Raw genomic sequence first — 13174 nt, 5'->3', positions numbered from 1 at the left:
GGGGAAATGGGTGGGTGCACAGCATTTTGTTATTGATTTTTAAACGTCTAATTTAGTACACTCTGAACACGGCTTAATATGCATACTTAACTGAAGCTGTGTTTTGACTCAGTGTTTAGCGAAATGAAAATGGCAATCCTGATAAAACAGCCTACAGAGACCATCAAGCTGGAACGAGGTGAGCTTCAGAACCAGCGAGCCACCTGGAGGGCCACGGCCCCGCACCGAGGGAGACACGGCTGCATCCGTGACTGGCAGCTCTGCCGCGTCTGCCACAGGCAGTGTTCTCCCCGCTGACCGGTGCACAACGCCGCCAACCATCCCAGGACGGATCTGTACTTCCCAGCACACGGAAGCAGCCTGGTGCTTCTGTCTTGACGTCTCGAAGTGGGATCCACCTCAGTGGATACTGCTCGGGATGCCCTCAGCCCGTAAGAGTCCTAGCTTTGAGTCCTGGCTCTGCTTCCGACTCCAGCTCCTGCCGGTGCGTGCCCTGGGCAGCAGCACTGGGACCCTGCCAACTACGTGGGAGACCCAGAGTTCTGGGCTCCTGGTCTGCCCAGCCCCTGGCTGTGGTAAGCATCAGGAGAGTAAAGTGTCTCTCAAACACGTCCCTGCCTTTTTAATCCCATCCCAGATAGAAAGGAGCACTGAGCCACCTCGCCTCAGGCACGGTTTTGTCCCTGCTCTGTCATGCAAGCCAAGGTCTTTCCCTGTGACTGTGCCCCGCACCAGCTGGCAAAGGACCTGGCAACAGGCCTCCACCGGCACTCCGTTGGCTCCCTCAGATTGGCACTCTTGGAAGGATGTTTGCACAAAGGAGCCTTCGCATGGCTCCACTTCACCCTAGAAGCTGGAGTTAACGATCAAAAAAACCTAGTTTTCTGGGGCAGGCGTTCAGCATGGGTCGCCTAGATACCATCTCAGAGTGTCTGCACACCACACCGGGTGCCTGGGCTTGAGGGCTGGCTCTGCCTCCAGTTCTTGCCTTCTGCTCACGAGTGCCCTGCGACTTGAGTCCCTGCCACCCATGTGGACACCTGGATTAAATTCTGGACTCCTGGCTTCAGCCTGGCCCAGCCCTCGTTATTGCAGGTCTCCCGTGGGGATGGCAAGGGCCCGCGTACTTGAGCCGTCACTGCTGCCTCCCAGGGAGCGCTAAATCAGCAGGAAGCTGGATCAGAAGCAGAGGCATCCCCTTGGACTGTGATCGCGCCTGAAACAGGACCTCGTATTGTGTTCCTGCGTCATCCAAATAAAATGATGTCCACGCAAGTCCCACTGGACCCCCATCCGAGGTAAGTGAGCCACCTGCTGTTGGGCAACAGGGGCTAGTATTTAGAATACCAAAAGGCAGTCAAGGTATTTACTGCGCTTTGAATTCTGAGCTCTGTCTGCCTATGGCAACAAACACACAGTCAAGGAAAAGAACTTAAGTATTAGTGTTATGCCCTGAACTTTTATTTTTTAAACTTGTTTTGGTAATAGAGGAAGAGAAAATGGTTACTGTGTTGATTTCTTTATGACAGACGAGGCCAGATAAAACTACACAAACTGGTCAATATGATTTTATTTTAGTATTTACTAAAGTTTTAAATATACTCATGTAAAAAACAAACATTTCAAAAGTGCAAAATATTAGAAAGTTCATCAGTGCTATTAATTTTTCATGCAAACAATCTGTTTTGTTGAAATAAGCCATAGTAATTCTGCAACTGGGAATACATAGAAAACGATGCTGTACTAGGGTTTAAAAACAGGATTGGTCAAGAGATTGCACATGATACGGGTGAAGCAGTGCAAATATCTGCCTAAATCAAGGATTCGGGCAAGCTGACTGCCATGTGTAGTTACATACAGCCGTGATGTTACCGCAGGTGATGGAGGAGATGCAAGGCCCCCTCCCCACAGGACAGACATTGCTTAGTGCCCGCTATCCAGGACATGCTGTCGTCTTTGGTTACAGGGACTCGCTGTTGCCTGTCCTTTGGTTTACTCCTAAACAGTACCTATTCTGCTTATGTGAAGTCAGCAAATCTGAAGAGAGCAACTCAGAACAGAATCTTCCCCTTTCGTATATAATGGATGCTACTTCATTCCCAGTGACTTCAGGATCCCGCGTGTCTCAGCATCCGTCTAAGCAGATGACAGGGAAGGGCCCGTCTCCTGTATCGTAAGCTTACCTCTGTGGTCTCCAAGGTGACGGGAATTAGCCTTCCTCTCTCTCCAGAAAGGGATAGAGCCCACTGCTATTTAAGGGCTGGCTTCAGTGAATATTAAATGACAGTGCTTTGGAAATCATGATACATTTACAAAACAACACACCTGGATCGCCCGCCCATGCTGTTTCGATGGGGCCTGTGCAAGTCTGCGAGGGAGACTGTCCCGAGAACGGCACACGCCTGCAGCAGAGTGGTGAGCAGGGACCTTAGCAAAGCAAGCACAGCCCACCTGCACCGCACTCCCCAGGGCGAGGCTCCGTCTGCCCGCTCCAGACCCGGCCGACACTATTCCTTTGGCCCTACAGGCGTGGGTTTTCTTCCCAAGTAAGTTAACCACTTCTCCCTACCCACACCTTCCTGCTCAACCAACAATGCCCTGTTCCAAGAGCCTGTAAAATATTCAGGATGTGGGTACACAAGAAGACAGTGACATCGACAGACGTTCTGAAAGGACACACAACACCACCTTCACACCGTGGAGGTGGCAGATGATTTAAATTGTTTCACCACAGGGGCACCACTACAAGATTGTGTTTACATAGTCTTTTCAAGCCGATGTTTGCAATTTCAAGTTTGTCAGCTTTTACAACTTCATCCTCAACATAATAAAAGCTATTACCAAATAACTAATTCAGACTTTATCTAGAGTCTCCTAACTTGGAATATGGTAAAAAGGACAGATGTAGATATGTAAACTCTTGTAAAGACGCACGTCAGGTGCACTAACCTGCCCATTGCGGACTTAAGCGGCCCACACAGTTGTAGAAACAAGGGCTAACATCAGTGATCCCTCACAGTAAATCCGTTGGTCAGCAGGAGAGGAAACAATGCTGTCAAAGCTACACTCCGGTCTTCACACGGCACACACAGGACGGCAGCGCCGGCTCAGAAGTATGCCCGCCTTCGCCACATCCACTGAGACTTCACGTGCAGAAAACGCCGAGAGGTCAGCGTGCCCCAAAAAGCTCAAGAACCTGCTTCAAAACCACGTTTTCTAAACATAGCTCCCTAGGAATCATTTCTACCCAACCCAAAACAAATCAAACTCAAAACAGACTTCATACCGCCTCCAGCACTAAGCAGTGACGTGTGGCCCCGATGCACCATCGCCGGAGAGCGAGACGTGAAGCAAGAACGGTGAGAGTTCCTGGGAAGCCGGGGGAGAGGGACGGTCTCCCTTCGCTTTTCCACTCGCGTCCGGAAGAGGAGAGCATCTTCCAAAGACCTCGCTGTGAGTGAGTGGCGGGTGACAGGCGGGAGGTGATGCGGCTGACAAGAGGGAAACTGCAGCCCCGCACGGGTAGGGTTCCTGGGGAAGGGTCCCCCCACGTCCGTCTAGGAGAGAGTGGGAGAGGTCAGCACACAGCCCCAAATGGAGGGCCACACGGAGAAGCCCAGCGCTGAATACACAGACTCTCTCCTTTGGGTGAACCAACGGCAAAGGAAGACCTTTCTCTCTGTCTCTTTCTCTCACTGTCCACTCTGCCTGTCCAAAAAAAAAAAAAAAAAAAAAAAAAAAAGACTCTCCTTCCACATCTAAGTAACTGAGTAACAGAACCCTCAGGGAGGCTGAACTGTGGCTGTGGCAGAGGTCATCAGACAAGATCCTAGCACAACACACATACACTATTTCTCCAAGTGGGCCCCTGCATCTCCCCCATGAATTGCAACCAGAGCCCCTTGAAGCACCAATGATGATAGGATCTTGGAGAAAGGCCACAGAAAGGCGTATTGGAAGGAGCCCGAGGCTCCCCAGACCCTTCTAGCATGTAAATGTAAGAACTAAGTGCGTGCATAAGGTCTGAAAACTCACCCTACGTGGTGGCCGTGGGTGACGGTCATGGTCACTGCAGGGGCTGATCAAGGAAGACCCCCTGGGTCTGATAGATCTCCTTGAGGACCAGCAGTACTGTATCTTCAGACTCCCTGCAAAGGAACGGTGACAGCGAGCAAAATCAGAACTACCGCTTGTGTCAGAGTTAACCACAGAACCACCTGAAAAGTTTATCTTTTACTGCCGCAAACATGCCAACGAACGCTTCAGCAATTTTTTTTTTTTTTTTTTTTTTGACAGGCAGAGTGGACAGTGAGAGAGAGAGACAGAGAGAAAGGTCTTCCTTTGCCGTTGGTTCACCCTCCAATGGCCGCCGTGGCCGGTGCACCGCGCTGATCCGATGGCAGGAGCCAGGTGCTTCTCCTGGTGTCTCATGGGGTGCAGGGCCCAAGCACCTGGGCCATCCTCCACTGCACTCCCTGGCCACAGCAGAGAGCTGGCCTGGAAGAGGGGCAACCAGGACAGAATCCGGCACCCCGACCAGGACTAGAACCCGGTGTGCCGGCGCCGCAAGGCGGAGGATTAGCCTAGTGAGCCGCGGCGCCGGCCTCAGCAATCCCTTTCAAGATGCCCTTCCATGTGACATCCAGCCATTTCACTGCCAGGACTTTCCCAAGAGAGTGAAGACTGACCATACCAAGTCGATTACACAGATGTTCCCAAAAGCTTTATTCATAATAGCCAAAAACTGGAGACAACTGAAATGTCCATCAGTAACTGAATACACTGGGGCCGGCACTGTGGCTCAGCGTGTTAATGCCCTGGCCTACAGCACAGGCATCCCATGTGAGCACAGGTTTGCTCCACTTTTTTCTTTCTTTTTTTTTTTTTTTAAAGATTTTATTTATTTATTTGAAAGAGTCACATACAGTGAGAAGGCGAGACAGGGAGAAAGGTCTTCCATCTACTGGTTCACTCCCCAAATGGCTGCAGCTGCGCCAATCCGAAGCCAGGAGCTTCTTTCAATCTCCCACACGGGTGCAGGAGCCCAAGGACTTGGGCCATCTTTTAGTGCTTTCCCAGGCCACAGCAGAGAGCTGGATTGGAAGAGGAACAGCCGGGACTCGAACCGGTGCCCATATGGGATGCCAGCGCTGCAGGCAGAGGATTACCCTATGGTGCTACAGTGTTGGCCCCTATTCCACTTCAATCTAGCTCCTTGCTAATGTGCCTGGGAAAGCAGTGGAAGATGGTCCAAGTCCTTGGGCCCATGCACCAACATGGATACCCAAAAGAAACTCCTGGCTCCTGGCTTCAGACTGGCCCAGCTCCAGCTGTCACGGCCATTTGGGAAGTGAACCAGCGGTTGGAAGACTCTCTCTCTTTGCATCTGCCTCTCCCTAACTCCACCAAAAAAACAAACAAAAAAAACTATGCTAGTAAAAGACTCACAGCAAAACAAAAATATATACAGTATGATTACAAACAAAAACGATTCTAGCATCCTGGGGGATGGGGGAGTGGGGATTACAAAAAAACATGAGGAAGCTTCTGAGAGTGATGGATTCACTTTAATTGTATAAATGGTTTCTTAGCTGTATTCACGTAAAATTTCATCAAGTTTGTGTTTTTTTTGTTTTAAAAAATTTTGTTTACTTATTTGAGAGGTAGAGTTACAGACACTGAGCATAAGAGAGAAGGATCTTTCATCTGCTGGATCACTCCCAGATGGCTGCAATAGCTAGAGCTGGGCAGATCCGAAGCCAGATTCCTCTGGATCTCCTACGTGGGTGCAGGAACCCAAGGACTTGGGCCATCTTCTACTGCTTTCCCAGGCCATAGCAGAGAGCTGGATCAGAAGTGGAGCAGCCGGGACACGAATGGGCACCCATATGGGATGCAGGCACCACAGGCGGAGGATGAACCCACTGCACCACAGCACCAGCACTGAGTTTGTACATTTTAAATATGTGCAGTTAATTGTACTTTTATTTTTTTTTGACAGAGAGACAGAGAAAAAGGTCTTCCTTTCTGTTGGTTCACCCCGCAATGGCCGCTGCAGCCGGCGCATCGCACTGATCCGAAGCCAGGAGCCAGGTGCTTCTCCTGGTCTCCCATGCGGGTGCAGGGCCCAAGGACTTGGGCCATCCTCCACTGCCTTCCCAGGCCACAGCAGAGAGCTGGACAGGAAGAGGAGCAACCAGGACAGAATCCGGCGGCCCGACTGGGACTAGAACCCGGTGTGCCGGCGCCGCAAGGCGGAGGATTAGCCTAGTGAGCCGCGGCGCCGGCCTAATTGTACATTCTTCACTCAACAAACTGGCAGAGATTTAAAGTTGATAAACTGTGCTGGAAAAGCTGTGGGGGAGCAGATGATCTCAGATGCCCACGACAGGAGTGTCTATTTCACGGTGTTTACCCGATGTTACAAATGTGTACAGGGTAGGCTGGCACCGCGGCTCAATAGGCTACTCCTCTGCCTGTGGCGCCGGCACACCAGGTTCTAGTCCCAGTCGGGGCGCCGGATTCTGTCCCGGTTGCCCCTCTTCCAGGCCAGCTCTCTGCTGTGGCCCGGGAATGCAGTGGAGGATGGCCCAAGTGTTTGGGCGCCTGCATTTGTGTGGGAGACCAGGAGAAGTACTTGGCTTCTGGCTTTGGATCAGCACGATGCGCCGGCTGCAGCGGCCATTGGAGGGTGAACCAAAGGCAAAAGGAAGACCTTTCTCTCTCACTATCCACTCTGTCCAAAAAAAAAAAAAAAAAGTGTACAGGCGCCAGCGCTATGGCACAGAGGGTTAACGCCCTGGCCTGAAGCACCGGCATCCCATATGGGCGCTGGTTCTAGTCCCCGCTGCTCCTCTTCCAATCCAGCTCTCTGCCCAGAAGAAGCTCCTGGCTCCGGATCGGCCCCGCTCCAGCTGTTGCGGCCATCTGGGGAGTGAACCAGCGGATGGAAGACCTCTCTCTCTGTCTCTACCTCTCTTTGTAACTCTGTCTTTAAAATAAATAAAATAAACCTTTAAAATATATATATATATATATATATATAGCTTAATTTAAAAACAAATGTGTACAGTAGGAGCCTGCACTGTGGCACAGCCTTGGAGCTGCAGCCTGAGATGCTGGCATCCCATGTGGGTGCTGGTTCATGTCCTGGCTGCTCCACTTCCAATCCAGCTCCCTGCAAAAGTGCCTGGGAGAGCAGCAGAGGATGGCCCAAGTGCTTGGGTCCCTGCACCCATGTGGGAGACCTGGAAGAAGCTCCTGGCTTTAGCCTGGCCAAGCCCCAGCTGTTGCGGCTATTTGGGGAGTTAACTGGCAGATGGTGGATCTCTCTCTCTCTCTCTCCCCCTAACTCTGTCAAATAAATGAATCTTTAGGGGCCGGCACTGTGGCTCACTTATGGGTACCAGGTTCTAGTCCCAGTTGTTCCTCTTCCAATCCAGCTCTCTGCTGTGGTCCGGGAGGGCAGTGGAGGATGGCCCAAGTGCTTGGGCGCCTGCACTCGTGTGGGAGACCAGGAAGAAGCACCTGGCTCCTGGCTTCGGATCAGTGTAGCTCTGGCCATAGCAGCCATTGGGGGGGTGAACCAACAGAAGGAACAGAAGGAAGACCTTTCTCTTTTTCTCTGTCAAATAAATAAAAAAAAAAAAAGTATCTTTAAAAAAAAAAATGTAGGGGCTAGCACTGTGGCCACTGCCTACATGGCCAATATCCCACATGAGCACTAGTTTGAGTCCCAGCTGCTCCACTTCTGATCCAGCTCTCTGCTATGGCCTGGGAAAGCAGTGGAAGATGGCCCAAGTCCTTGGGCCCCTGCACCCATGTGGGAGACGTGAATCAGTGGATGGACGACCCTCTGTAACTCCACCTCTCAAATAAATAAATCTTTAAAAAAAGTGCACTCTATGTGGGTGACTCATACTCCAGGTATTCTTCACCTTACACACATACTCAGGAGTAGGCATCCGAAGGGCCGAAGTCTAGAACCTGAAAGGACCCTCGGCGGAGCACTGGTTCAGCCACGCAGCTGGGAGAGGAAGCAGAGGCTCTAGAGACAGCAGACACACAGCAAGGCAAGGAACAAGGCCTGTAACATGACGGGACTCATAAGAGGGAAGAGTGTGTTCCCCACCCACTGTACACCTGCTTTCTGTAAGCACAGATTCTGGAACAGGTTTTTAAAAACACCGGGGAAGAACAAAATAGAAAATAAGAATTTCATTATTGATCTTTCAATTTCAAACCATATGAATGTACGGCTCACTCACTGTAGAACCCCTTTCAAGTACTCTGCAGAGTTGCATCGGCACAGCGCATTCTTTTTTTTTTAGGCAGGGGCAGAGTTAGAGAGAGAGAGAGAGAAAGTCTTCCTTTTCTGTTGGTTCACTCCCCAAATGGCTGCTATGGCCAGCACGCTGCGCCGATCTGAAGCCAGGAGCCAGGTGCCTCTCCTGGTCTCCCATGCACTTGGCCATCCTCCACTGCACTCCCGGGCCACAGCAGAGAGCTGGACTGGAAGGAGCAACCGGGACAGAATCCGGCGCCCCAACAGGGACTAGAACCCGGTGTGCCGGCGCCGCAGGCGGAGGATTAGCCTAGTGAGCCACGGCGCCGGCCAGCACAGTGCATTCTTAAACAGCATTATTTTAGTCCCTGGTCCTAAGACTGCTTTTGCTGAACTGCACTTTCATTTTATGTCATAGCCTCTATTGTATCCATTCCCTAGACACAGATTACACCAGAGAATAATCCCTTAAATGGGATTTATAGAAAAACTCCTCCCACATTCTCAAAGCTTACAATTTAAATACTTATCTTCTTGGAACCAGTGCTGTGGCACAGCGGGTAAAGCCGCCACCTGCAGCACCAGCATCCAATTTGGGTGCCGGTTCAAGTCCCAGCTCCTCCACTTCCCATCCAGCTCCCAGCTAATGGCCTGGGAAAGCAGCAGAAGATGGCCTGAGTTCTAGGGCTGCTGCACCCACATGGGAGACCTAGAAGAAGCTCCTGGCCTGCCGTGGCCACTTGGGGAGTGAACCAGCAGATGGAAGATTCTCTCTCTCTCTGCTCCTGCCTCTCCTTCTCTGTAACTCTTTCAAATAAATAAATAAATAAATCTTTGTTAAAAAAAAAAAAAAAAAAAAAAAACTATTGTCTCTTTGCGCCACCTTATTTTCCTAGCTGTTCTTTACTTCAAATCTCCTCAGTGATTAAGTTATGTTGTTGTACATGAAATTCCAATAAGCACCATTAATCTACTCTATAATCCATCAATTAATTATACTTAATAACCAATTCTGGTCTAGCTAATGTAAATGCTTTCAAGTGGATTTCTTAAAAGACTTTCAGCAATAAAAATATGTTTGTTTCTGTTCATTCATGTGCACCCAATGGCCAAATGACACAATCTTAAGACCAAGCTACCCGAACTAATGATTTTTGGCTTCATTAGTCCCGTGCTCTACTCAAATGCAAAATAAAAAACAATGTGTTTAAATCATATTCCTTTAAATGACACGATTATGCTATATTGTACTTTCTAAATGAGAAATCATTCTAATCCCAAAAATATACAGGTCTATCCCTTTTCTATTACAACTGTCAACTATGTGTCAATGGAAAAGATTCAGAAACACTCACCAGTAGCATAGATGACTTTGTAAAGCAAACAAATACTCATTAAAGCTCTCAATGGGCTTCTCCTGCAGCACGTAGTCAATGCGCTGGCCTCCATTCAACATCCCCACATTGATGGGCGGCACTTCTTCTTTCACTGCCACAGAGGTCTCTTCTGCATTCACGTCTGCGTACGGAGAGCACAGGAGGAACCTCGCTTTCGGCTCCCCACGTCTGTCCCTTCCTCCCCTCAGATTCCAACTTTAGCACTGGGTGAGCCCCTCTGCCTCCTCAAGTTGCACTAACTGTGTCCCAGCTTCCTTTCTGGCCTTTAACACATCTCATTACCTGTACCCTTGGTAGCTAAATCATTTGCCTTGGGTTTAGAAACAGAGTTTCTTGGGTTTAGAGGCAGAGTTCTTGAGGGAGCTGAAAACTAAAGCAAAAGAATGCAATATGCTGAAATTAAGTCGAAGTATCCTAGCTAGCCCTCAGTCATGAAAACAAACTGACCACAAACACAGACTCCTGTAAAACAAGGGCTCCACAGGCTCTTAACGCCGCCTCCACGGTTCCTCCCGGGGGCAGCTCTACAGCCTGGTCACCAGACTCTGCTTCTCTGGACATTTTCCCTCACAAATGTTTTCCATAACTTGGGGCTATGAAGATGACAGAAAAGGTTAGTGGAGCTGCAGGTCCATTAAGACTCATAGAGTGAAGTCCCACATAGTGGAAAGTAAGAAGGCCCGAGGAGAACTCCACGCCGAGAGGCCCCCTTTATCTGCAGGGATCAGCACGCACAGTGTACTGACCACAGGGCTTCTCTGCACTGGACTCAGGTTCTGCTGCTTCAGTTTCTTCTGTGCTTTCCGAGGCTTGGAGGGCGGGGTACGGAGCTCTGGTGAAAGACTTCCAGGCCATCCGCAGGGAACCCAGCAAATTGTTCTTGAGGTCCATACTCATCCTGGTCAGGCCCTCCCTCAGTTCTGCAATATGTGTGAATAAAGAATGATAAATGGTGTACAGAGTTTGGCCAGTACAGCCAACAGGTCCATTCGGTGTGACCAAACTTACCTAAGTGCATCCGTTTCCTGCCTTTATGATGTGGGATCAGCATCGGCTCAAATTCCACTCCAGGGACCACCATTGGTTCAATCCTATAGGCCACAGGATCAAACTACACAGAGAAAAAAATAGCTACATTTACTACTGCTAAACAAAGATACTCTGACAAACTATTTAATTACGTTTTTTTGTTTAAAAAAGGTATGTTGGGGGCCAGCATTGTGGTGCAGCAGACAAGCAACAGTGTAAGTCCTGGCTGCTTCACTTCCAATCCTGCTCCCACTAATGCACCCAAGAAAGCAGAAGACGGCCCAACTTCTTGGGTCCTTACTCCATGTGGGAGACCTGGATGGAGTTCCTAGCTCCTGCCCTCTCTCTACATATGCAACTCTGACTTTAAGTAAACAGTTAAAAAAAAAAAGGTACCTTATTTCCAGATCAATGCTATTATAAGCTGTGTCAGTACTACAGAATAGTGTAGAGAAAAGCAAATCAATAAAAAGCATAAGCTGTTTACTGTTAAGCCCTAATTTTCAGGTGAAAACACAGTGCAATGCTTACAGGGTGATAAATATTGAAGAAACCTTTGCAAGTTGGAAATTTGTAGTTGGGATCAATTCTTTTTAGTCCTCTGACAGTAAGAAACATTCCAATGGGAGATCCAAAGGCAAAGAATATTTCTGGCTTATAGATGAGTCGGGGGTATTTTACTGACACCTAGAAGGAGGAAATAAAAGTCTCTCTCACTAGTAAGTCATAACTCTTCCGACTGTACCAACGGCAGGCAGTAAACTGTCTAGATGGAATTAGTGGTATACCTGCCCAATGCCAACATCCAGATATTCACGGCTTCTAGCATCATCAGCACTACTGTGGACCTCGGACTCTTTGGGGGTGCGCGCCCCTGAGGCCGACTGTGCAGCTGACCCACTAGCACCCTGAAAAACAGAAAACAGGTGAGTGGCGCTACTGTAGAGTCAAAACAGCCAAATGACTGCACAGTTTTCTACAGGCTGGAAAGGATGCATAGGGAAGTTCTGAAATAGCAGCCAATTATTCTAGCAAGAATCCCTCAAAAAGCTGGTGAAAACAAGTGCGAATTACAACATCCATACACAGCGGCTGAAACCTGAGGCAGCCAGCACGAGAGGCAAACAGCAGAATGCTGTGGGGAGAATGCTGAGGACAGGCAGTTCTCTGAAATCAAGCAGGGGGCAAAGAATGCAAATAACGAGCCGTCTGGAAGAACCGAGCTACCTGCTCAACAGCTGGAAAAGAACTAGTGACTAAGACCTGGAGAAGACTTTGGTGACCAGAAAAAGTGATGTAGAAGTACTGTCAGAACATCAATGAACCCTGAGAGTATTCTTCTAAATGAAAAAAGCCACTGTTCACAAAAGACCCTATGTTATATAATCCCACTAATATGAAATGTCCAAACTTAGCAAATCCACAGAGACAGAAACTATGGCAGTGGTTAACAGGCTAGGGGCAGGGAGCAGAGAATGACTGCAAATCGGGATGGAGATTCTCTTGCGGGTAATGGAAATGTTCTGAATTAGTGGCAATGGCTATCAAACTCTGTGAATATAAAAACTAGTGAATTATGTATATTAAAAGGGTGACAATTATGTGTATGATATGAATTACATCTCCATAACTGTAATGAGAAAAAGGAAAACACTGAATGCTAGGAGCAGTCCAGGGGAGATAAGACTTCTAGAGCCAGTAACATCTTAAAGAACGTGGATAACGTAAACGTGGTTTAATTCCTAAGAACGTGAGCCGAAGATTCCTCCTCCACACTTAGCTCCCCCAGAGTAGACTTCCCCCCTTCCCACCAGGCACACGGCTGCACCGCGGAGACGTACCACCGAATCCCTCCTGGTCCTGAAATAGTTTAGAATCTTCTTTCTTGGTCCTAAAGGAATTCCCATTTCCTGAAGATCTCTCTCTGTACATAAAGCCTAGGCACAGAAAACCACGTGTCTTTATTTTTAGGCAAAATAACGTCAGACACACCGCCCTGGAGAAGAGTAAGACTGCAGCACTCTGTGCTCTGCTTTATGTTGCGTCGGTCCCTGGTGGTACAACATCACTAGCAGCTTCTGCAAAGAATTCATCAAACAGCCTGAAGGGTAGGCTGTACCAACAGCTACAGTGTCTGTTACAGTGATGTAGGTAACACTGTTACTAGAAGGGGGGCAGTAGGACACCCACATCCCCCAACAGAGAGCCTGGATTCCAGCCCTGCCTGGCTTATGATTCCAGCCTCCTGCTAACGCACACCCTGAAAGGCAACAGGGATGCTCAAGCACCTGGGTCCCTGCCGCCCACATGAGGAGAGACTTAAATTGAGTTCCCAGCTGCCAGGCTTTGGCTCAGCCCACCCTGCTACTGAGGACATTTGGGAAGTGAACCAGCGTATGACAGATCCCTCTGTCTCTGATTTCAAACAAAGGAAATTAAAAAAAAAAAAAAAAAAAAAAAAAGA

At 48.9% G+C, this 13174-nt stretch overlaps 1 protein-coding gene across 2 annotated transcripts in view; it reads right to left on the bottom strand.

The window, feature by feature from the left end:
• Positions 1-1552: 1552 nt before the first annotated feature.
• DDHD2 (DDHD domain containing 2) overlaps positions 1553-13174 on the bottom strand; it is a 29161-nt gene continuing 17539 nt past the window's right edge. For both annotated transcript variants that reach the window (XR_011386369.2, XM_002720782.6), the window contains 8 exons: positions 12552-12647; positions 11499-11618; positions 11242-11397; positions 10690-10792; positions 10428-10601; positions 9640-9802; positions 4036-4148; positions 1553-3557 (listed from right to left, as the gene is read on the bottom strand). Coding sequence is in view for 1 of the 2 variants with exons in the window: in XM_002720782.6 (XP_002720828.1) it covers positions 4067-4148; positions 9640-9802; positions 10428-10601; positions 10690-10792; positions 11242-11397; positions 11499-11618; positions 12552-12647 (894 nt within the window). In the remaining variant the exon portion in view is untranslated. The remainder of the gene's footprint in view (positions 3558-4035; positions 4149-9639; positions 9803-10427; positions 10602-10689; positions 10793-11241; positions 11398-11498; positions 11619-12551; positions 12648-13174) is intronic.

This window comes from Oryctolagus cuniculus, chromosome 2 (genome assembly GCF_051225735.1).
Source record: "Oryctolagus cuniculus isolate XC-2025 breed Fujian yellow rabbit chromosome 2, ASM5122573v1, whole genome shotgun sequence".
NCBI classification, from domain to species: domain Eukaryota; kingdom Metazoa; phylum Chordata; class Mammalia; order Lagomorpha; family Leporidae; genus Oryctolagus; species Oryctolagus cuniculus.
Note: the sequence above shows the minus strand (reverse complement) of the source record. Positions and strands in the feature narration are given on the sequence as shown.